General features: G+C 42.9%; 1 protein-coding gene across 1 annotated transcript; it reads right to left on the bottom strand.

The window, feature by feature from the left end:
• Positions 1-17873: 17873 nt before the first annotated feature.
• LOC110486346 (forkhead box protein J1-B) lies at positions 17874-20631 on the bottom strand. The gene is made up of 3 exons (XM_021557865.2): positions 20393-20631; positions 19686-20270; positions 17874-19088 (listed from the first exon to the last, which is right to left on the bottom strand). Exons 2-3 carry the CDS (start codon positions 20256-20258, stop codon positions 18252-18254), a joined length of 1410 nt encoding a protein of 469 aa, XP_021413540.2. The 5' UTR covers positions 20259-20270; positions 20393-20631; the 3' UTR covers positions 17874-18251.
• Between the last annotated feature and the right edge of the window lie 1873 nt (positions 20632-22504).

Genomic DNA, 22504 nt, shown 5'->3' with positions numbered 1-22504 from the left:
CATCTTACAAAGTTGTTGACGAATATCATTATATTCCTAAATACTTTGATAACCTAAAATGATGGATCACTGGATCAGGATGTGACAATACAATCAAGAAGTAATGACAGAATAATAAGAACACTATAATGTAGTGTTACAGAATGTTCTGTGTGTTTGTGTGTGTGAAGTTGTGTTTGTGTACACTACACTATCAAATTGATCAGAAATACAGTGTAGACATCGTTAATGTTGTAAATGAGTATTGTAGCTTGAAACGGCAGATTAAGCATGGAATATCTACATAGGCGTACAGGGGCCCATTATCAGCAACCATCACTCCTGTGTTCCAATGGCACGTTGTGTTAGCTAATCCAAGTTTATAATTTTAAAAGGCTAATTGATCATTAGAAAACCATTTTGCAATTATGTCAGCACAGCTGAAAACTGTTTTGCTGATTTAAAGAAGCAAGAAAACTGGCCTTTGAGTATCTGGCGCATCAGCATTTGTGGGTTCAATATCAGGCTCAAAATGGCCAGAAACAAAGACGTTTCTTCTGAAACTCATCAGTCTATTATTTTTCTGAGAAATGAAGGCTATTCCATGTGAGGAATTTCCAAGAAACTGAAGATCTGGTACAACGCTGTGTACTACTCCCTTCACAGAACAACGCAAACTGGCACTAACCAGAATAGAAAGAGGAGTGGGAGGCCCCGGTGCACAACTGAGCAAGAGGACAAGTACATTAGAGTGTCTCGTTTGAGAAACAGACGCCTCACAAAGTCCTCAACTGGTAGCTTCATTAAATAGTACCAGCAAAACACCAGTCTCAAAGTCAAAAGTGAAGAGGCGACTCCGGGATGTCGACCTTCTAGGCAGAGTTCCTCTGTCCAGTGTCTGTGTTCTTTTGCCCATCTTAATATTTTATTTTTATTGGCCAGTCTGAGAAGGGAGTAGTGACCTTTTTGTCACGGAGTCACCTCTTCACTGTTGATGTTGAGACTGATGTTTTGCGGGTACTATTTAATGAAGTTGCCAGTTGAGGACTTGTGAGGCGTCTTTTTCCCAAACTAGACAGTGTAATGTACTTGTCCTCTTGCTCAGTTGCTCAGTTGTGATCAATTAGCCTTTTAAAATGATAAACTTGGATTATCTAACACAACGTGCCTTTGGAACACAGATGTGATGGTTGCTGATAATGGGCCTCTGTACGCCTATGTAGATATTCCATAAAAAATCAGCCGTTTCCAGCCTCAATAGTCATGTGTGCACATGTGTGCATGCATGTGCATCAGTGTGTGTGCAAATGGAATTGGTTCTTGAGCTGTACTGGCAGTGTCAGCTTAATGAGGTTAGTGGGTGAGGTTGGCACAGTGTGCCAGACTGTTTTAATCTGTACCGGCCTGCTCAGCCACATCCAGAGGATCACCCATCCTCTGACAGCGTAGTCTCATAACACTTCTACCCTTCTGTGCTGGGAGATTACGCTAGCTGGTTATGAGGCTAGTAGCTCTACTTGGCCTAACAAATGACACAGAGACTGGGCTACAGGTCAACACCAATGGGAAAAGGATGGATGGCTGAAATCCAGGGGTAAATATGGTCTGAGTCCTCCTAAATGAAGTTCGGCTTAGGGTTGAGCCAGGGTGTGGACATGAAGCTAGGGTTAAGGAATCTGCATACATAATATAGGTTTGGTTTGCTCCTAGCAGAACTTGGCAAGGCGAAACGACCGTCTGTGCTCTCATACTCCCTAAAGACCTTCGCTTGAAAAACAAGAAAAAAGCATTTGTCCATTCTGAGTCACCATAGCAACAACATAGCCAGAAATACTTCCTCAAAATAGTCCGAATTAATCTAAAATAACTCAAGAAATCTGTCATTAATTTTGACGTTTTTGGTGAGGTGATCTTAGTCAAACAATTTTACATTTAACTAAGATGTTTGGTGCAGTATTTCTCAAGTTAAAAAATGCATGAAACCTAGTCGTCTGTTGTTGAATGAGAACAAACTCTTCATGTTCCCACTCCTACTAGGAGTAGTACTGTTGACCAATCACAGACTAAGGGGCATAGACTTCGGCTACCGAACTTCGACTTGCCTCAATAATATGTTTTGTGTGCACGAACACCCGAAAAAAAACCTGCTAAAGACCAAAACTAACAAAAAAATATATAATTTATGCACAAACTGTTTTGACTGGGAAGCACAAACTGTTTTGACTGGGAAGCACAAACTGTTTTGACTGGGAAGCATAAGCTGTTTTGACTGGGAAGCACAAATTGTTTTGACTGGGATGCACAAACTGTTTTGACTGGGAAGCATACGGTAAGCTTTAGGGTTAGGGTTGAGACGGAGTGTGGACATGAAGCTAGAGTTAGGGTTGAGGTTAGGGTTAGTTGATTGTCTTGGGGAGGGAACTGGCCTTGCACTTGCTGACTGACTGACCTTGTAACTTGACATAGACCGTAGCCAATCCGGGCATGTGTCCAGTGAGAGACACTCTCCTCTTTGTGCTTAGAGACAGTTAACCAGTATCCAGTTTGATGCATGACAGAAACCACTAATGATGTGTGTGTGAGGGTGTGTGAGGGCTTGAAAATACATAATATACAGTGAGTATAAAAACATTAAGAACACCTGCTCTTTCCATGACGTAGACTGACCAGGTGAATCCAGGCTATGATTCCTTATTGATGTCACAAAATCTACTTCAATCAGTGTAGATGAAGGGGAGGAGACAGGTTAAAGAAGGATTTTTATGCCTTGAGACAATTGAGGCGTGGATTGTGTATGTGTGCCATTCAGAGGGTGAATGGGCAAGAGAAAAGATGTGTCTTTGAACGGGGTATGGTAGTAGGTGCCAGGCCCACCGGTTTGAGTCTGTCTAGAACTGTAATGCTGATGGGTTTTTCATGCTCAACAGTGTCCCATGTGTATCAAGAATGGTCCACCACCCAAAGGACATCCAGCCAATTTGACACAACTGTGGGAAGCATTAGAGTCAACATGGGCCAGCATCCCTGTGGAACACTTGCAACACCATGTAGAGTCCATGCCCCGACGAATTGAGGCTGTTCTGAGGGCAAAGGGTGCAACTCAGTATTAGGAAGGTCTTCTTAATGTTTAGTACACTCAGTGTATACAGATATTATGAGTAAGGACTGAGTATTGATCTTACTCTGGGATTGGAGAAATTAGGCCCACTGGACACAGACTTCAGTTCAACGTCTAGTTTTACATTTGGTTGAGGTTTTAACTAACGTGAATTCAACGTGAAATCAGCATAAAAGGACACATTTTCATTGGATTTTGGTTTAAATTTGGGTGGAAAAAAACCCCCGAAATCTCCTTACGTTGATAACTTTTTTCAAATCCAATCAATTTTCCACGTTGATTCAATGTCATCGCATTGAATTTTGGGTTGAAATGACTTGGAAACTGCATTGATTCAACCAGTTTTCGCCCAGTGGGTAGATACTCAAAAATATATAATATAATGTTGATAAATATCTGTATCACCCCTTGCACACATGACATGGGCAAAATAATACCTAACGTGACCAATCCATTGACTCGTGACCAATCCATTGTTATTACATGTGTTTCACTAGTTCCTGCTGAACTGTCTAATCAGTAATCAACACTCTGTCAGAACATGTACGGGCTTGCTGTGGTAGCAGGTTTGATTCAGAAGAATAGGTCATTCACATCAACCCATAATGGACAGGGAGGCAAGTAGTTATTAGTCCTTATCCATGGTGCACAATTATGGGTCTCAGCGGGTTCTTGCCTAACATACTGGTCTGCTCAAACATGACGCCTGTTCTTGGAAGCCGGCTGCAGTTCTGACGTGCATCATCGGTTCTCAGTAAATGTGTCCGTATGTTATTTATTGACAGCCCATCGTTTACGATGCATTTTGTTAAGGTTTTTAATGCAAGGACCATATTTACTCGTCTGCCGTTGGTTATACTGCAGTTTCCACACTAGAGGGCGCCTCGGGGGGTGTAGAATTAAAGTGTTGAGAATCATCTGTACAGGGCTATTCTAGAAATTATGCATGCTATATTCACAATATTTAGGGATCATAAAAGAATACAAACTTTGAAGAACAATAGTTCATGTTAAACGGCTTGTCAAGAACTGTCAAGGTTGTTCATGATCCAATCTTTTATTATCAGTTGAAAGGCCACCAGTGTTGACCCAGGGCCACCTCCACCTCAAGCCCAGACCTGCAATATTGGCGAACAGTGTCCCTTGTCCAAGTAACTATACATTCCAGATCTATCATATTACCCCCTCTGATTATTTTTGGTATATTGTCATACAAGACAGCACCAAACATTTCACAGTATCCACGTCAGTCCAGACCTGTCTCTTCTTTCAACAGACACATAATTCTGGTGTAAACTATCAAATGAATTTGTACCGCGCCATATTCCTATAACAACATTAGTGTTACGAAGACCTATTTCTTAAACATGTCGTAAGTGTTGTTCCTCTTTTCCTTTCACATATGTATTACATGTTGACTATAAAAGCTTCGTAGTCTAAGAGGAAGAACTGGACATTTAGGCATCATGTTAAGGAGATACAGGGTCATTTTGTAGACGATAGTGACCGTGACCAGACAGGGAGGAGAGGAGGGCTATATAGGGACACTCCTGTTGTCATGGTAAAATGGCTCTCAGGAAACTGGACAGCAAATAAGAGATAGTCAAATGGAGATGAGTATAACAGACAGACCACACTCTGTGAATTCTATTAGCATATTTCAGGTAAGTGGTTGTGTAGGTTTATTGTGTGGTTGATGTGCAGAAGAGGAAGTATAATCGAAGTTTAACACACACAGGCTCATGTCACCTACTTGCAACCATGAGTACCAGAAGGCCAGTTTTATGGAGAACATCAGCAGGGGGCACTGTGAAACCTGCATGACCCGGCAATGTCTCAATCAGTCCCTCTTGTACATTATCAGCCTAACACAGGTGCATAACAAATAGCTTCAGTTACTCTAGGTCCAATATAACCTTGGAGCAGAAAAGCGAGATCTTATTGACAGTACTGTTCGTTGATTATGATCTGACATGAGGTTCAACATTCTTGTTTCAGTGTTCTCTTTTTTGTCCATTCCAATTCTGTACACAAATTCAGTCAAGTAAACACCTTACAGATGGGATGGACCATCTGAGCTGTTAACTTGAGCTTGTGGTTGACCAATGGGAGGTTAGCATGGTCCTTTTGGAGTGCCAACCCCTGCTGAGAGAGAGAGAGGGAGAGGGAGAGGGAGAGGGAGAGACATTGAGAAGGGTAGACACAGGAAAACCTGGCTCCCTGTAGAGGAAAGACTGTGCAACCACTGCACAACAGCAGAACCTGAGACGGATTTGCATTTCCTGACAAAATATAAAACAATTGGAGAGTGTCATTTTCCCAAAATTTGAAACCCTTATTCAAGGTTTCAAAGACCTCTCTGATGAGAGTAGGCTACCTACCCGTCCTGTTGGGGGAGGACGCAGAGAGCTGTGGGTTGGCAGCGCACTACATTGCTGCCTGCCATAAGTTGAGGGACAGTGTCTGACAGACCAATCAACCTGCACATGTACTCTACTGTATGCGTATTGTTATTGTTGAATGTATGGTTATTTTGACACTTGGTTATTGTTGTCCCATTGACAATTTTATTCTCATTTTTATTTTTATATTGTAAATATCCAAAACAAGCTTTTGCAATATGTACATTGTTACATCATGCCAATAAAGCAAATTGAGAGGGAGAGAGAGATGCGTAGTCCAGGATAGTTGGTGCTGCGATATAAGAAAGGAGGGGCATCTTGAGTGTGGACAGGTCCTGACCCTAATGCCAGAGCAAGCTCCATGATTACCACTACACAAAGACCCCTCTCTCAGCCATGGGATGGACAGATTCAAACGCTAAAGAGTTACTCAATCAAGTATTCATATGATCTGAATAGGGGTATTGAACAATACCTCAGAAACAATGCTCTGAATTAGTTTGAAGGTCGGAGGTCAGCATTCTCATCAAGTATCCACGCCCCATACTACATTTTTTAGTAAGAGCACTGAATCATTTGGCCAAATTGTGTGCTTGATTGTGTAGTGTAATATGTGTCCTTGTGACTGAAATCTGTTTGTGCTCTCTGGAAGACAGTATCAAAATGTCAAAAATGAAGGTCTGTTGGAATAAGGCATTCATACTAGGCTTTACTCATACTGGGCTTTACACATACTTTCACCAAGCACTACTACTTCAAAAGGACTTTTCCAGTCTGTGGTGATGAGGGAGATCTTGGCTGATGTAAATGTGCTTGTTACATTTTTCATTTTTTTATTTGTTATTTCACCTTTATTTAACCAGGTAGGCCAGTTGAGAACAAGTTCTCATTTACAACTGCGACCTGGCCAAGATAAAGCAAAGCAGTGCGACACAAACAACAACACAGAGTTACACATGGAATAAACAAACGTGCAGTCAATAACACAATAGAAAAAAAGTCTATGTACAGTGTGTGCAAATGGTGTAAACATCACTAATACTTGCACACAATGTTCTTCACCCTGTCTATTTAGGTCAGAATGGTCTCCAGGTATCTCTCTCTCCCCCTCTCCCTCTCTTTCCCATTGCTACCACCTAGTGCAGCATTAACGACAGCCTAGCCACAAGTCTCATCTCTCCCTCAGCTCTCTCATTAAGCAGCTGCCTAATGAGCTCTGGCCCCTAGGGACTCCCAGGGTCCCCCGGTACCTGATAGTCCTTCCTGAGATACCAACCATGCTCCTACCCACAGTGTAGCTTCTTCTCTCTGAGGTCTCATGCCCATCGTCTGGTTTTAGATGAAAAAGAGCCTTCTGACTCTAATATTTGACAGTGCAGTAATTCATCAATAAAAATACAAATAAAAAGCTTTTTATAACATTGCTGTCCAACAGGATAAGGTTTTTCTGTTTTTCTGTGAACATTTACATTTGTCTGATTAATGCACTTTAACACTTGCAATATGCCTGCTTTCATCAGGTATTAAGTATGATGACGGCTTACTGTGTGTGCTCTGCTTGTGTGTATGTGCGAGATAACGGCCCATAATGGGTCTGCCACCATAGACCTATGCCTCTCAAAGCAGGGAAGGAGAAAACCCAGGAGAAGGATTGTGTTCCACTGTTGCTCCAGCATGAATATTTAAAGTAGCGCTGATGGAGAGGAGAGGGTAGCCTTCTCTCACCTGGAGGAACTGAGGCTTCTGGGAGCTGCACACACAGCACCTGCTGTGCCTCATGGCCAATCACAATAGGCAGGCAGATGTACTGCATGTTTGATCAACAGTCTGCCGGGGACAGGTGTAGTCCCAGCTACAGTAATTACACCGCTTTTAATGAATCCCACCGATCTCTTCTGCAAGAGAGGCCACCGTTGGCAGTATCTTGATCAATGGTGTTACGGACTGGTGTGTGGCTTTTTACATCTTTTGTTTGTCTCTATCATTTCTGCAATGTATTCAAATCTGCGTGATTTTACATTTAAAATGTTGTTGTTAGTGGTTGAGAAGTGTTCCACAATATGAGCTTTGTTATTCAGTATATATACAGTATAGTCCGGTTAAAAATGTTTTGGGAATGCCAGTTACATAAAACGTTTTCAAAAGCGGAATAGTCCTTCCAGGAAGTCATTCTAACCTTTAAACAGGTCTGCTTCTACTGTCTGATCCTTGCTCTTTTCATTGGTCAATATTGACTACTGATTGTTAGTCTGATTAGTAAAAGAGAGAGATTATTGTGTTGAGTATGATGATGTCCTAAGAGGAGAGCAGGTGAGAGAGATTCTACTCCCCGTCAAATGTCTTCCAGCATACATACACACATCCCTCCATCCAGACAGCTGATTAGGGGAGCTCCCAGTGCGGTCACCTGGCCCCAGGCCTTGGGAAGGAAGGTGTAGTGTTACCCTGTATTAACCAGTTAGGTGGCCCAGGGAGCCAGATGCCAGGCTTCATAAAACAAGGAGCAGCTAATCAAGTAAGACTCTCTTCAAGACCCAGACAATCCCTGCAATGTAAACCCACCTTCTTATTCATCAGGAAAGCTGTGAGGAGAGGGAAATAGAAAAGAGGACTGAGCATCTGCGCTTACACACACACACACACACAGCACACAACTCAAATTAACACATTAATTTATTGGTGACTGCACTGATGTGGCAGAAAATACTTTCTTATAATGATCGATAGATTTGCAAGAGCTAATTCCTGAGTTGCGCAGCGGTCTAAGGCACTGCATCTTAGTGCTAGAGGCGTCACTACAGACACCCTAGTTCGAATCCAGGCTGTATCACAACCGGCTGTGATTGGGAGTCCAATTGGCTCAGTGTCATCCGGGTTTGGCTGGTGTAGGCCATCATAGTAAATAAGAATTTGTTCTTAACTGACTTGCCTGGTTAAATAATAATAATAATCAACATGCTGTGTTCAGGGGATGCAAGTTATTGAAGGACCCACCTCTCCACCACTCATTCTCTTCTTTCCTCAGTTTGATCTGGAGTGGAGGCTGTTGTTTGGTGTTCATTATTGATGATAATCCACATTCCCCATAGGGATAGAGCAGACCCACAGCAGGTGGAGGTGGGGCACTTAACCCTAATTGCTCCTGTAAGTCGCTCTGGATAAGAGCATCTGCTAAAAGACTAAAATGTAACATAAATGATGATGACTAAGGATCACCTGACCAGAGGTTCTCAAACAGACAGATGATGTTTCACCCCCAGCCTGTCACCTCACCTTGGGCTGCAGGATTCTCTGACAAATTGGACCCCTCTTTTGTTTAGACATCAATGGTCAGATATCCTGCTGATGCACTGAGATTGGGAGATGTTCAAACTGGACTATCTATAGGGCCGAGGATGAGATCAAATCTAGTCAGACCAAATCTAAAGGAGACAATCCTTTCACCCCCTTTCTCAGAGGGGCCCAAGTTAATTACAGCCTCAACAGGAGAACTATCTGACAGATCGGTGACCTCTGACCTTTACCTTGCTGCCCATCAAAGCCAGAGGGCACACTGCATGACCCCAGCTGTGTGTTGGTGTATACACAGAGAGATCTAGAACATAGCTATATTAAAAATGGCATTAAGCCCATGCTGTGGTTTTATTTTCTGTCCGGAGTCCTCAGGGGTGAGACATGCTCCCACTACCGTTTCATATAAGGAATCAACTGCTTTCTGAACTTGTGAACCACCACTGCAGGACACCACAGAGGCTCTTCCATGTTCCTGGGTGAATAATAGAACAGGAATGCCACTTCCAATAATTCTTTACCACAACAGATTGGATTATCGCTCATTGGGCCTAGTTAGTTCCCCTCACATTAAAGAGATGCTGTTTGGGAATTAAGTGGTTTATTCATGGGGGTTATCATTCCAGCATTCCAAGTCCATTCCTTGTATAGTTCCTTTCACACACATGCATCCTTCTACCTTCTCTTTAAATGTACTTGAAAAGTTTCAACCTGCCTCTGTTTTCATTACACTCACGATTTGAGTGAGTTTTTGCACAAAACACTACAGTGAATACTATAGTAAAGTCGTCAAAATACTTCAGTGAATACTATAGTATTTATACCATAATATAGACAAAGACAGAACAGCATGTTTAGAAACTATGCGGTATAGATTCAGTAAAGAGGTCAATGGAACTCGACCAAAACAATGGAAATGCCATGTAAACGTGTAGTGGGAAGAAATTAGCCTACATTTAGTCTATTGTTTATACATGTATGTGTATTTCACACTATATTGAGGTAAAAATTGGCGTATATCGTTTGTATGGATGTGTCACGTTCTGACCTTCGTTCTTTTGTTATGTCTTTGTTTTAGTATGGTCAGGGCGTGAGTTGGGTGGGTTGTCTATGTTAGAAAAACTATGATTTGCTATTTCTGTGTTTTTTCCTGGTATGGTTCTCAATCAGAGGCAGCTGTCAATCGTTGTCCCTGATTGAGAACCATATTTAGGTAGCCTGTTTTCTATTGTGTTTCGTGGGTGATTATTTTCTGTCTTTGTGTATGTCACCAGACAGGACTGTTTCGTTTCATTCTCGTTTATCGTTTTGTTGTTTTGTTCGAGTATTCGTTTTCATTAAACGGCATAACGAATACTTACCACGCTGCACCTTGGTCCTCCTCTCTTTCTCCCAACGACGAATGTTACAGGATGTCAACCCCAATATATGTTCATCTTGTCATCATCAATCAACTGCATTACAGTTCAAAACAACTTTGACTACCAGCATCGATATCTGTATACTAGCTATGGTAAAAGCTTATACTTATGGGAATTAGCATTTAGCAGTCACTTCTTCTAAACCTGAACAGGGACAACTTCTAAATGTTATGCAGTGAAAACAGCCAAATATATCCACATCGGACTTTAGGAACCACATCAAGTTGTATTGGTCACATACATATACAGTTGAAGTCAGAAGTTAACATACACTTAGGTTGGAGTCATTAAATCTTGTCTATCAACCACTCCACACATTTCTTGTTGACAAACTATAGGTTTGGCAAATCGGTTAGGACATCTACTTTGTAGATTTTAAAGTAAATTTTCCAACAATTGTTTACAGACAGATTATTTCACTTATAATTCACTGAATCACAATTCCAGTGGTTCAGAACTTTACATACACTATGTTGACTGTGCCTTTAAAGAGTTTGGAAAATTATGTCATGGCTTTAGAAGCTTCTGATTGACATAATTTGAGTCAATTGGAGGTGTACCTGTGGATGTATTTCAAGGCCTACCTTCAAACTCAGTGCCTCTTTGCTTGACATCATGGGAAAATCAAAAGAAATCAGCCAAGATCACAGAAAAAAACTGTAGACCTCCACAAGTCTGGTTCATCCTTGGGAGCAATTTCCGCCTGAAGGTACCACGTTCATCTGTACAAACAATAGTACGCAAGTATAAACACCATGGGAACACACAGCTGTCATACCGCTCAGCAAGGAGACACGTTCTGTCTCCTAGAGATTAACATACTTTGGTTTGAAAAGGGCAAATCCATCCCAGAACAACAGCAAAGGACCTTGTGAAGATTCTGGAGGAAACAGGTAGAAAAGTATCTATATCCACAGTAAAAAGAGTCCTATATCAGCATAACCTGAAAACCCGCTCAGCAAGGAATAAGCCACTGCTCAAAAACCGCCATAAAAAAGCCAGACTACGGTTTGCAACTGTACATGGGGACAAAGATCGTACTTTTTGGAAAAATGTCCTCTGGTCTGAATAAACAAAAATGGAACTGTTTGGCCATAATGACCATCATTGTGTTTGGAGGAAAAAGGGGGAGGCTTGCAAGTCGAAGAACACCATCCCAACCGTGAAGCACGGGGGTGACAGCATCATGTTGTGGGCGTGCTTTGCTGCAGGATCCGTGCTTTGTACTCGGATGAAATGTCAGGAATTGTGAAAAACTGAGTTTAAATATATTTGGCTAAGGTGTATGTAAACTTCCCACTTCAACTGTATTTGGCAGATGTTATTGTGTGCGTAGCGAAATGCTTCTGGGTCTCTTACAAGACATCAGTCATGACGGATTTGATGAATATCCACTTTTAAAAAAAATAATGTGTTTAATTAGCCCCAATCCAGCTCCCTTCTACCCCTCACGGTCTGCATTCCATTGACCGCCTAACAACCTCTATACTACAGTATGTTTTCATGTGGGAGACCACGTACCTTCATAGAGGAAGTTAATGAAAGACCATTGGATATTAAACCATTATTCCCAACCGTGCTTTGTCTTTGTCACGTTCGTTAGTATAGATGGATCAAGGCGCAGCGTATGTAGAGTTCCACATATTTATAGACAGTGAAACTTAGAAAAAACTAAACAATAAAGAATAAACGAAACGTGACGACAATGCTGTGCGAACAGGCAACTAAACATGAACTAAACATTGGAGACACTTTGCCAGAACCGCCACACATTGTACCGGAACGTTAACACACTTCGCACGGCAAGTGCGAGGATCTGGCACAGGACCAACTGGGCTGTGAAGACGCAGTGGAGACCTGGTGCGTATAGCCGGTATCAATTGTACTGGAACTTTAACACACTTCTCAGGATGAGTACGGGGAGCTGACTCAGGTGGCACTAAACTGACAACACGTTCCTTAGGGCAAATGCCGTGCATCCTCCACCAACTCAACAACTCTCCCATTTCTCTCTCCTCCAGCAGCATACCACCCTGCATACCACTGCTGGCTTGCTTCTGAAGCTAAGCAGGGTTGTTCCTGGTCAGTCCCTGGATGGGTGACCAGATGCTGCTGGAAGTGGTGTTGGAGGGCCAGTAGGAGGCACTCTTTCCTCTGGTCTAAAAAATATCCCATTGCCCCAGGCCAGTGATTGGGGACACTGCCTTGTGTAGGGTGCCGTCTTTCAGATGGGATGTTAAACGGGTATCCTGACTCTCTGCGGTCATTAAAGATCCCATGGCACTTATCGTAAGAGTAGGTGTGTTAACCCCGGTGTCCTGGCTAAATTCCCAATCTGGCCATCAAACCATCACGGTCACCTAATAATCCCCAGTTTACAATTGGCTCATTCATCCCCCTCCTCTCCCCTGTAACTATTCCCCAGGTTGTTGCTGCAAATGAGAATGTGTTCTCAGTCAGCTTACCTGGTAAAATAACAGATAAATAAAAAAATACACAATTCTCCCAGACTGGCTCTGGTTCACTCCTCGGCCCCGCCGACTGCTCCATGTGCCCCCCCCCCCCCCCCAAAATTGTATTTATTTATTGGGGTTTCTGTGGCCTTCCTTCCTGACGTCGTCGCTGTCCTCTCATGTTCCTAGGCGACTCCCGCCAAGGAAGGCGATCATGTCCTGCCAGGATTTCCTCCCAAGTCCAGGATCCCTTCCCATACAGGATCTCCTCCCAAGTCCAGGATACTTCCTCCTCCTGGGCACACTGCTCGGTCCTTTGTTGATGGGATATTCTGTCACGTTCGTTAGTATAGATGGATCAAGGCGCAGCGTACGTAGAGTTCCACATATTTATAGACAGTGAAACTTAGAAAAAACTAAACAATAAAGAATAAACAAAACGTGACGACTATGCTGTGCGAACAGGCAACTAAACATTAACAATATCCCATAACCACAGGTGGAAAAATTGCTACTTAAGTATGATCCCCAATTAGAGACAACGATTACCAGCTGCCTCTAATTGGGAATCATACAAATCACCAACATAGAAAATTAAACCTAGAACCCCACATAGAAATAAATAACTAGACTAAAACACCTAGTCACGCCCTGACCTACTCTACCATAAAAAATACAGGCTTTCTATGGTCACGACATGACAGTCTTTGAGAGAAAAAAACTAATTTTCTTGAGTTCCTGTGAAGATTCCAGTCACAAACAGTAGGCAACTTGGTCTGCAGTCTGGTTGTCAAAACAGCATGGTAAAAACAAATGATATATTTTTCTATGTTTAGATTGTCTTTCTTTCTGGAGGATGTCATTGATCAGTCAGCCCAAGTCAGAATTGGGAATGGACCGTGGAAATGAAATGACCATGGGAGAAAATTAGATTAGTCTGTTTTAACCCCTAATGTGACAGATACGAGACAGTCATCCCACTTGAAAAAAAAAACAGATCTCTTTTGTGTGTCTGAATATCAATCATGACATTTGGTCTCCCAAAAGATTTTTAAGTAAAGCCGAGAATGTAAAAGTTGGAACTTGTCAGGATTCTCCTATCATAATGAATACAACAGTGATAATTAAAGACATGTCTATAACCATGCTCAAGAGTATAGATATATATTTAGAATTATGTTTTAAACTCAGCAGAGCTGTGCATTAGGACAGAGGTTTACTTGACTAATGCAATGCAGTCAGATGCAGCTCCCCATCCCCTTCTCTGCTCTGGTTTCACACACATCTGAAGGAGATGGATCCCCAGACGTCTCTCACCACACAAAGACTTCCACTTGGTTTGAATGAAGATGCAGGGAACAATGAGAAGCAATCATTCTCAGAGTGAATGGACTCTGGGGATTGGGGACCACTTGTTTAATAATAGGTATGTCAGGTCGGGACTGTTTGTACAGATGTAAAAGAAACATACACAGAACAACGCATAGAGCTTTCAGGCCGTCCCCACTCTGTGTTGTGCTTTCTACTGTATATCACTGGAAAGACTAATAAAAACCAACATGATTTGTTTTGTTCATGTATTGTGTACATGAGTGAACCCATCAGTATCAGTTCACCCTTTGTTTCAGCTCCTCCTTGGCTGTCCTGTGCCCCCCAGCAGTCAGCTCCTCCTTGGCTGTCCTGTGCCCCCCAGCAGTCAGCTCCTCCTTGGCTGTCCCCTGTGCCCCCCAGCAGTCAACTCCTCCTTGGCTGTCCTGTGCCCCCCAGCAGTCAGCTCCTCCTTGGCTGTCCTGTGCCCCCCAGCAGTCAGCTCCTCCTTGGCTGTCCTGTGCCTCCCAGCAGTCAGCTTCTCCTTGGCTGTCCTGTGCCCCCCAGCAGTCAGCTCCTCCTTGGCTGTCCTGTGCCTCCCAGCAGTCAGCTTCTCCTTGGCTGTCCTGTGCCCCCCAGCAGTCAGCTCCTCCTTGGCTGTCCTGTGCCCCCCAGCAGTCAGCTTCTCCTTGGCTGTCCTGTGCCTCCCAGCAGTCAGCTTCTCCTTGGCTGTCCTGTGCCCCCCAGCAATCAGCTCCTCCTTGGCTGTCCTGTTCCCCCCAGCAGTCAGCTCCTCCTTGGCTGTCCTGTGCCCCCCAGCAGTCAGCTCCTGTAATCAGCAGTACCAGGAGGACATAAAGCAGACAGGGTCAGGGTGAATTGACTGCCCTGCTTGTTCACCCTGACAGATCTGCATGTTGGGCTGACAGTGTGCCACAGTTCCTTGTTTGAATAGAGCCCCATGGTTCAGCCTGCAGGGAGATAAGTCTATCAGGGCAGCTCAGGAGAGTTGGCTTCGACACCAGACAAAACGTTTGTCCAGGGGGGAATGTTAGATTTGAGCTCACCACCCAGCTGTACCTTCCATTAGATTGTCTAGAACGTAAACTGTCGTAAGGTCCACAAGCTGTGGTGTGGTTCAGTTTGAGTTTAAGTGATGTGCAGATTGGCCATGGACCTCAGGATGACCCAACCTACCTACACATCCAACTGGTTTATGTTTACTCAGAATTGCATAACAACACAATGGCCCCTGCATGCCCAGACCTGCTCCACCACCTCCACCTGACCTGACTCTTCCTTAACACCTGCCTCTGGGCTGCTCATGTTCAGAGTGGCGATTACAAAAACATTAGACTTACACAGACAGACCAAGTTGCACCATGGTTATTAGTCCAGTGGGTCTGGCCATTTTATGAAGCTTCGACAAGCTCAGACTTGCCTGAGGGAAATATCTATGTTTTTTCTGTTGTGAAAGAGAAAGAGGTTCTCTTCATTATAACATGGTGCAAGAGAAGGAGGGAAGTGTTCAGAATGGGTCATACACACACACACACACACACACACACACACACACACACACACACACACACACACACACACACACACACACACACACACACACACACACACACACACACACACACACACACACACACACACACACACACACACACACACACACACACACACACACACACACACACACACACACACACACACACACACACACACACACACACACACACACACACACACACACACACCACCAAATGATTATTTTTTATCCTGGAATAACTTCTCCACCATGAGTGGAATTGAATGGGCACTGCTACAATACCTCATCACGCTCTATCGCTAATGGATCCTCCTCTGGAAATGGAATTTGGATTTGTTGGGAAAGAAACTCCTTGAGGGAACTGAAATAAACGTTTCATCTTGCAGAGAGGGAAGTGTGTTCTTCTGCCCTGCTGGGTGAAGTGCTTTGTTTTGTACCATCCATTTCAGAATGCACTGAGGGACCTGGGCTTAGGCAGGCTGGTCCTCATAAGACGAAGGTTCAGTGGTGTATGGTGAGAGGGTGTAGGTAGGGGATAGAGATAGGACAGTTCATTCCTGGTAGAGTAGAATAATATTTGTCTGTCTACATACATTAACAATAGATCATCCAGTATAGTTAAGCAATAAGGCGCGAGGGTGTGTGGTATATTGCCAATATACCACGGCTAAGGGCTGTTCTTAGGCACAGCGTATCGCAGAGTGCCTGGACACAGCCCTTAACAGTGGTATACTGGCCATGTACCACAAATCCCTGAGGTGCCTTATTGCTATTATAAACAACATAATTAGAGCAGTAAAAAAAATGTTTTTGGTCCTACCTGTGGTATACGGTCTGATATACTAGTGCTGTCAGCCAATCAGCATTCAGGGCTCGAACCACACAATTTATAATGAGATTTATACAACGGGTGGGCCTAATCCTGAATGCTGATTGGTTAAAACCTATTCCAGCCAGTGTCTATTCCACAAGTTAACACCTATTTACTCTGTTCCATCTTTTTCCCTATCCTTGGGAAGACCATATAAACTACATCATGAAATAATGTATTTTTAAGTCCACTGTATTTATTTAATTGATGCATTATTTACAGCCTTTTAATGAATAATTCAATAATTCATCACCCCATTCATCACATGTACGTTTAGATAAACTTACTGCCAAAGAGATGACCATCTATGCAGAAAAAGTGATTCAGTGTTTTCATATTTTAACTGTATTACTTGAATCATACATAAAACATCCTTTACATAACATACCCTTACAACCATGGCTATACTAATGTTAGGTAATCCTGAGCCTTTTTAGAATATCTACTAATGGAAAGAATATTAAAAAATCATCATGAAGTTTTACAGTTGAAGACTTTCAGAGTATAATGTAGCCTGCTGGACAGCCAGCAAACTGTCACGGCACAACTCTCTCTTGCATTATGTCTGATCTGATTGCCCACAAAATACTGATTATGAAATTATATTATATTAATATGTGAAGAGTTCCAAAACACTATATACACACATTTGTCACATTTGTTTTTTTCATCAGAAATGATTTCTTATCCTTCATGTGTGTGTAAAATATCAAATTGCCACCGGTCTAATGTCCATTGCTCATGTTTCTTGGCCGAAGCAAGTCTCTTCTTCTTATTGGTGTACTTAAGTAGTGGTTTCTTTGCAGCAATTTGTGCATGAAGACCTGATTCACACAGTCTCCTCTGAACAGTTGATGTTGAGATGTGTCTGTTACTTGAACTCAGTGAAGCATTTATCTGGGCTGCAATTTCTGAGGCTGGTAACTCTAATGAACTTATCCTCTGCAGCAGAGGTAACTCTGGGCTTTCCATTCCTGTGGCGGTCTTCATGCGAGCCAGTTTCATCATAGCGCTTGATGGTTTTTGCGACTGCACTTGAAGAAACTTTCAAAGTTCTTGAAATGTTCCGTATTGACTGACCTCCATGTCTTAAAGTAATGATGAACTGTCGTTTCACTTTGCTTATTTGAGCTGTTCTTGCCATAATATGGACTTGGTCTTTTACCAAATGGGGCCATCTTCTGTATACCACCCCTACCTTGTCACAACACAACTGATTGGCTCAAACGCATTAAGAAGGAAAGAAATTCCACAAATGAACTTTTACGAAGGCACACCTGTTAATTGAAATGCATTCCAGGTGACTACCACATGAAGCTGGTTGAAAGAATGCCAAGAGTGTGCAAATCTGTCATCAAGGCAAAAGGTGGCTATTTGAAGAATATAAAATATATTTTGATTTGTTTAACACTTTTTTTGGTTACTACATGATTCCATATGTGTTATTTCATAGTTTTGATGTCTTCACTATTATTCTAAAATGTAGAAAATAGTAAAAAATAAAGAAAAACCCTTGAATGAGTAGGTGTTCTAAAACTTTTGACAAGTAGTGTAACATTTTTTGGGAATTAAACCCTTCATGTAAAACGAAGTGGTTGCTAATTTAGGATAGATTTGTTTTGTTCTATAACAGACATTCAATACTACAATAAAAACAGCATGTTTGTTTCATAGATGCAAACAATCACAAAGCAAATAGAAAATGCAAATAAAAAAAACACAGTAAATGTGACTCAGATGTTTCTCCGAATAAATCCATAATGCTAATGTAGCAAAACAGTAGTCTATAGGTCCTCTGGCCTCCTGCTGGACTGCTTGTTCAGTATTGGGGCTGGTGCTGGGTGAGGGTGTCACATATAAGACTCTGCTGTCCCCCATGGCTGCATCTCAGTGAAGAAGCCTTCACAGAAGCTGAGACTATGATCCAGGGTGATAGGCACTGCCTGCACCTCCTCTTTCAGCTCCTCCCAGGGGTGCCTCTGCTGCTCATCAGGGAACAGTGTCGGCTCCTCAAAGTGCTGTGGGTGGACCGTCAAAGGGAGCGGCTGCTGCAGCCCAGTCAGGTTGAGGTGCTGCTGGATCTCCTCCATGCTGTAGCAGCCCATGGTGGTCACCTCCATGTACCTGCAGGCCTGCTGGTGGTTCCGATCAGCCCCGCTGCACCACCTCCCCAGGTGCCAGGCCCGGCCTTGATCCTGCTGGGAGAGATCCACCTTACAGCCCAGGGAGTTCAGAGCTAAGTTAATGTCTAGATCCTCAAAGTTATTGCTGCTCCCATTCAGAACATCGTCAAACACCATGGCCCAGTCTAGTTCACCCTTCAGTGCCTCTGGTTCCATGAGTTCCGGTGTCAACAGTGGTGACTTATGGACTGTCTCCCACTTTGTGCCACCAAGTTTGCGTCTGTTCCCAGCACCTGCCCCTCTGTGGGACACTGTGTAGTGGGCCTGGGGGAAATGCTGGTGGTACTCCTGGGTTTTTCGGTTACGGGATGATCCTTGGGTTTTGCTGTGTCCCTGGGTGTTGAAATGGATGGCTGACATCCGCTTGCGCTTGAAGACTCCATTGACAAACATGTCCGCGTACTGAGGGTCAATCTGCCAGAATCCCCCTTTTCCTGGTTCATTCTTCTGCCTGGGAACCTTCATGAAGCACTTGTTGAGTGACAGGTTATGACGGATAGAGTTCTGAGGAGAGAATAGAATGTAGTTCATGAAAAGATGAGCTAACTGACAGCAGTCTCATGAAATATTCTCTGTCATTTGTTGCTGGATCGTCATAATGTTATAACTAATGATGTTTATATAAATCATTGGTTATAACATGTCAAATGTGCATCGTCAGGACAAGGTAATAACAATTTAAGTTCAGTGTACTCCTGGATCATATAGTCCCCATCACAGAGATTCCAAGAAAATCAAACAAAGTCAATCATTTAACTTGTCTAATAAAACTACCCATTTTGAATGGTGAGCGAGCGTTGCGTTTTTTTTTTGTCCAATGATGTCTACCCATTTTTAGGTTGCACCTCTACTCACGTTGGTTTGAGCACCTTCTACTTATTTCCCCCCAAAAAATCAAACATTAAATAACCCACGATTACATCAATGATAAACATATATAATCATGATAGGCCTAGAACATATTTTCCATACGACATCAAAATAAATACTGTATCTCTGAGGGATTAGTTGCATGCAATCGCCCACACATCTCTCTCCCCCTGTGTTGTGTACCTCTCTCAGGTTTGATCAATAATGTAGAAGACAGACTGAGTCACTAACCTGCCAGCTGGTCTCAGCGTGTCTGTAGTAGCAGAAGTTCTCTGTGATCCAGTTATAGATAGCAGACAGTGTGATCTTGTTCTTCTTGCCGGCCTGCATGGCCATGCAGATCAGTGTGGCGTAGGAGTAGGGAGGCTTCACCTCGTGGTTGGTATTGAAATCTACCTCCTCCAGGGACTTGGCTGGCACAGTGATCTGGTGGTGGTTGTTGGTCACTGTCGGTTGAAGTGAGTAGTAACTAGTCCTGTTGGCTGAGGCACTGGAGGTGATGGGGCTGCCTGCACTCTGAGGCATGCCGGAGGCTGCAGTGTCCCCAGCAGGTGGACTGGAGGGGGAGTCGGAGCCCTGAGGGTGCAGGTGGCTGGGCTGAGGCAGGTGGTACGGCTGGCAAGTGGAGCCCGGTAGGCTTTCTAGACTCACACTGACTATGGTGAAGTCCTGGAGCCATTGGAGGCTGGTGAGACTGTCATCCAGGTGCACTGCACCATTCACATTGTCTTGGTCTTCTGGGTGAAGCTTCATCCATTTCTCCTTGAATCTGGTGGCAATCTCCTGACTTGGTAGTACTGGCATTGTAAAGTGTCCCTGTTAATAAATTCCCACAAAATATTGGTGTGATCTCACTCAACTGCATTATAATCTCATAAAAATAAAAGAACAGTGGCCATTCATTCATAAGGAAGTATTTGCAAAAGCAGTACATTTACCTTGGTCTTGGTGTACTCCGCAGTACAGCTTGAATGATCAGCTCCACTGTTCTCATATGGTACCCAAACCTCTTACACGTTATTGCGATGTCTGTACAGATGGCTTGGAGAGAAACTGCAATCTAAACATGTAAAACCAAGACTTAATTTGCAAAAGCAGCCTTTATGTTTCCACATTCGTTCAGATCCTGTCGATGTGTGATAATAATCTCACAACGGCGAGGGGCAGATCAGAACATACTGAGGGAAAGACAGAAAAGACCGCCTTGAGTTTTAATAGCCCTAAACAAATAGCAGGTCGCTGATTGGCTCAGTGGTTTTCAGGTTTCGCCTTTGTTTCTACGGCTCGCTGTATGTGTGCAAATACAGGAAAAATTTGTTAAATCAGCGAAAACAAACAGAATGTAATTACACAGAATATTGTATCAATATTTTTTACCTAATTAATCAGAAACAAAGTGGCTTCTGACTGTCATGAATACGTTGTGCATTCATAAATTGCAAGAAGAATGAGTTTTGATTTAAAAAACTGAAGTGCAGTTTTGTTACTAAGGGTCTTCTGTAGGCTATTGGACAGTTAATGATACATAATATTTCAAATATATCCTGAATAATTGTAGATAATGAATAAATCCTTAGTTAATTGTAAAACAGCCACCTTTGGAGTAATTTTTTTTACAACTGTGATGTGACACTTAAGCTACACATGGTCGATATTTGAATTGACATTTGATTAATTCCTCGTTTTATAGACATTGAAGACATAAATGTTACAGTTAATGACAATGTGTGTAGTTGAAATTGCGAACTTACTGGCTCTGGGATGAAATTGGGTAATTCTGGCTTTGACATGATGTATTAGCGACATCTACTGGTTATTGTCGATGTAAGGTTCTCGAATTTGCTGTATCCGTTTTTTAATCAGTAGGTATACCCAGCTGACAGGGAAACTATGATTCCGTTAAAATGAATATGATCATTGTAGAAAACTCCATCACAGTTACTCTTTCTCTGGTCCTGGGAGTCTGGGACACAGGCTCACAAACTCTGTCTTTCTAACTCAGGGTGTAAAACTCATTTTGCCCCTCGGATCACATTCGCGCACTCGGTCTTCGACGATTTCCGGAGGACGCATTAAAATGTCTTATATTTCCTCGCCATCAGAAATTGGCCTAAAATAGTTCTCTCTCCATCATTTTTTGAATTGTATATACTCCCTGACTGTCTATCTTTAATTTTGATGATTATTAACGAGTTGGACACAGTCAAGAAACTGTATGAAGGTACTGTAGGTCCATTATCGTTTCTACACTGTCTCTATATGGTTTTAGTCATACATACACTACATGACCAAAAGTATGTGAACACCTGCTCGTCAAACATCTCATTCCAAAATCATGGGCATTACTATGGAGTTGGTCACCCTTTGCTGATATAACAGCCTCCACTCTTCTGGGAATGCTTTCCACTAGATGTTGGAACATTGCTGCCGGGACTTGATTCCATTCAGTCCGACACTGATATTAGGAGATTAGGCCTGGCTTGCAGTAGGTGTTCCAATTCATCCCAAAGGTGTTCGATGGGTTTTTAGTCAGGGATCTGTGCAGGTCAGTCAAGTTCTTTAACACCGATCTCAACAAACTATTTCTGTATCAACCTCGCTTTGTGGACAGGGGCATTGTCATTCTGAAACAGAAAAGGGCATTCCGCAAACTGTTGCCACAAAGTTGGAAGCACAGAATTGTCTAGAATATCATTGTATGCGGTATCATTAATATTTACCTTCATTGGAACTAAGTGGCCTAGCCCAAATCATGAAAAACAGCCCTAGACCATTATTCCTCTTCCACCAAACTTTACAGTTGGCACTATGCATTGGGGCAGGTAGCATTCTCCTTGCATCCGCCAAACCCTGATTCATGTGTCAGACTACCTGATGATGAAGAGTGATTAATCACTCCAGAGAACGCGTTTCCACTGCTCCAGAGTCCAATGGTGACAAGCTTTACACCACTCCAGCCAATGCTTGGCATTGCGCATGATGATTTTAGGCTTGTGTGCGGCTGCTCGGGACGAACAGTTCTTGTGCTGATGTTGCTTCCAGAGGCCGTT

This window comes from Oncorhynchus mykiss, chromosome 13 (genome assembly GCF_013265735.2).
Source record: "Oncorhynchus mykiss isolate Arlee chromosome 13, USDA_OmykA_1.1, whole genome shotgun sequence".
In the NCBI taxonomy this organism is placed as follows: domain Eukaryota; kingdom Metazoa; phylum Chordata; class Actinopteri; order Salmoniformes; family Salmonidae; genus Oncorhynchus; species Oncorhynchus mykiss.
The sequence above is the reverse complement of the archived record's forward strand: the minus strand, read 5'-3'. Positions and strand labels throughout refer to the sequence as shown.

Coding starts and splice junctions, on each gene's coding strand:
- LOC110486346 (XM_021557865.2), bottom strand. CDS start 20,258: ATGCCAGTACTACCAAGTCAGGAGATTGCCACCAGATTCAAGGAGAAA. Junction 19,089..19,685: donor ACGCTGAGACCAGCTGGCAG/GTTAGTGACTCA, acceptor TTCTCTCCTCAG/AACTCTATCCGTCATAACCT.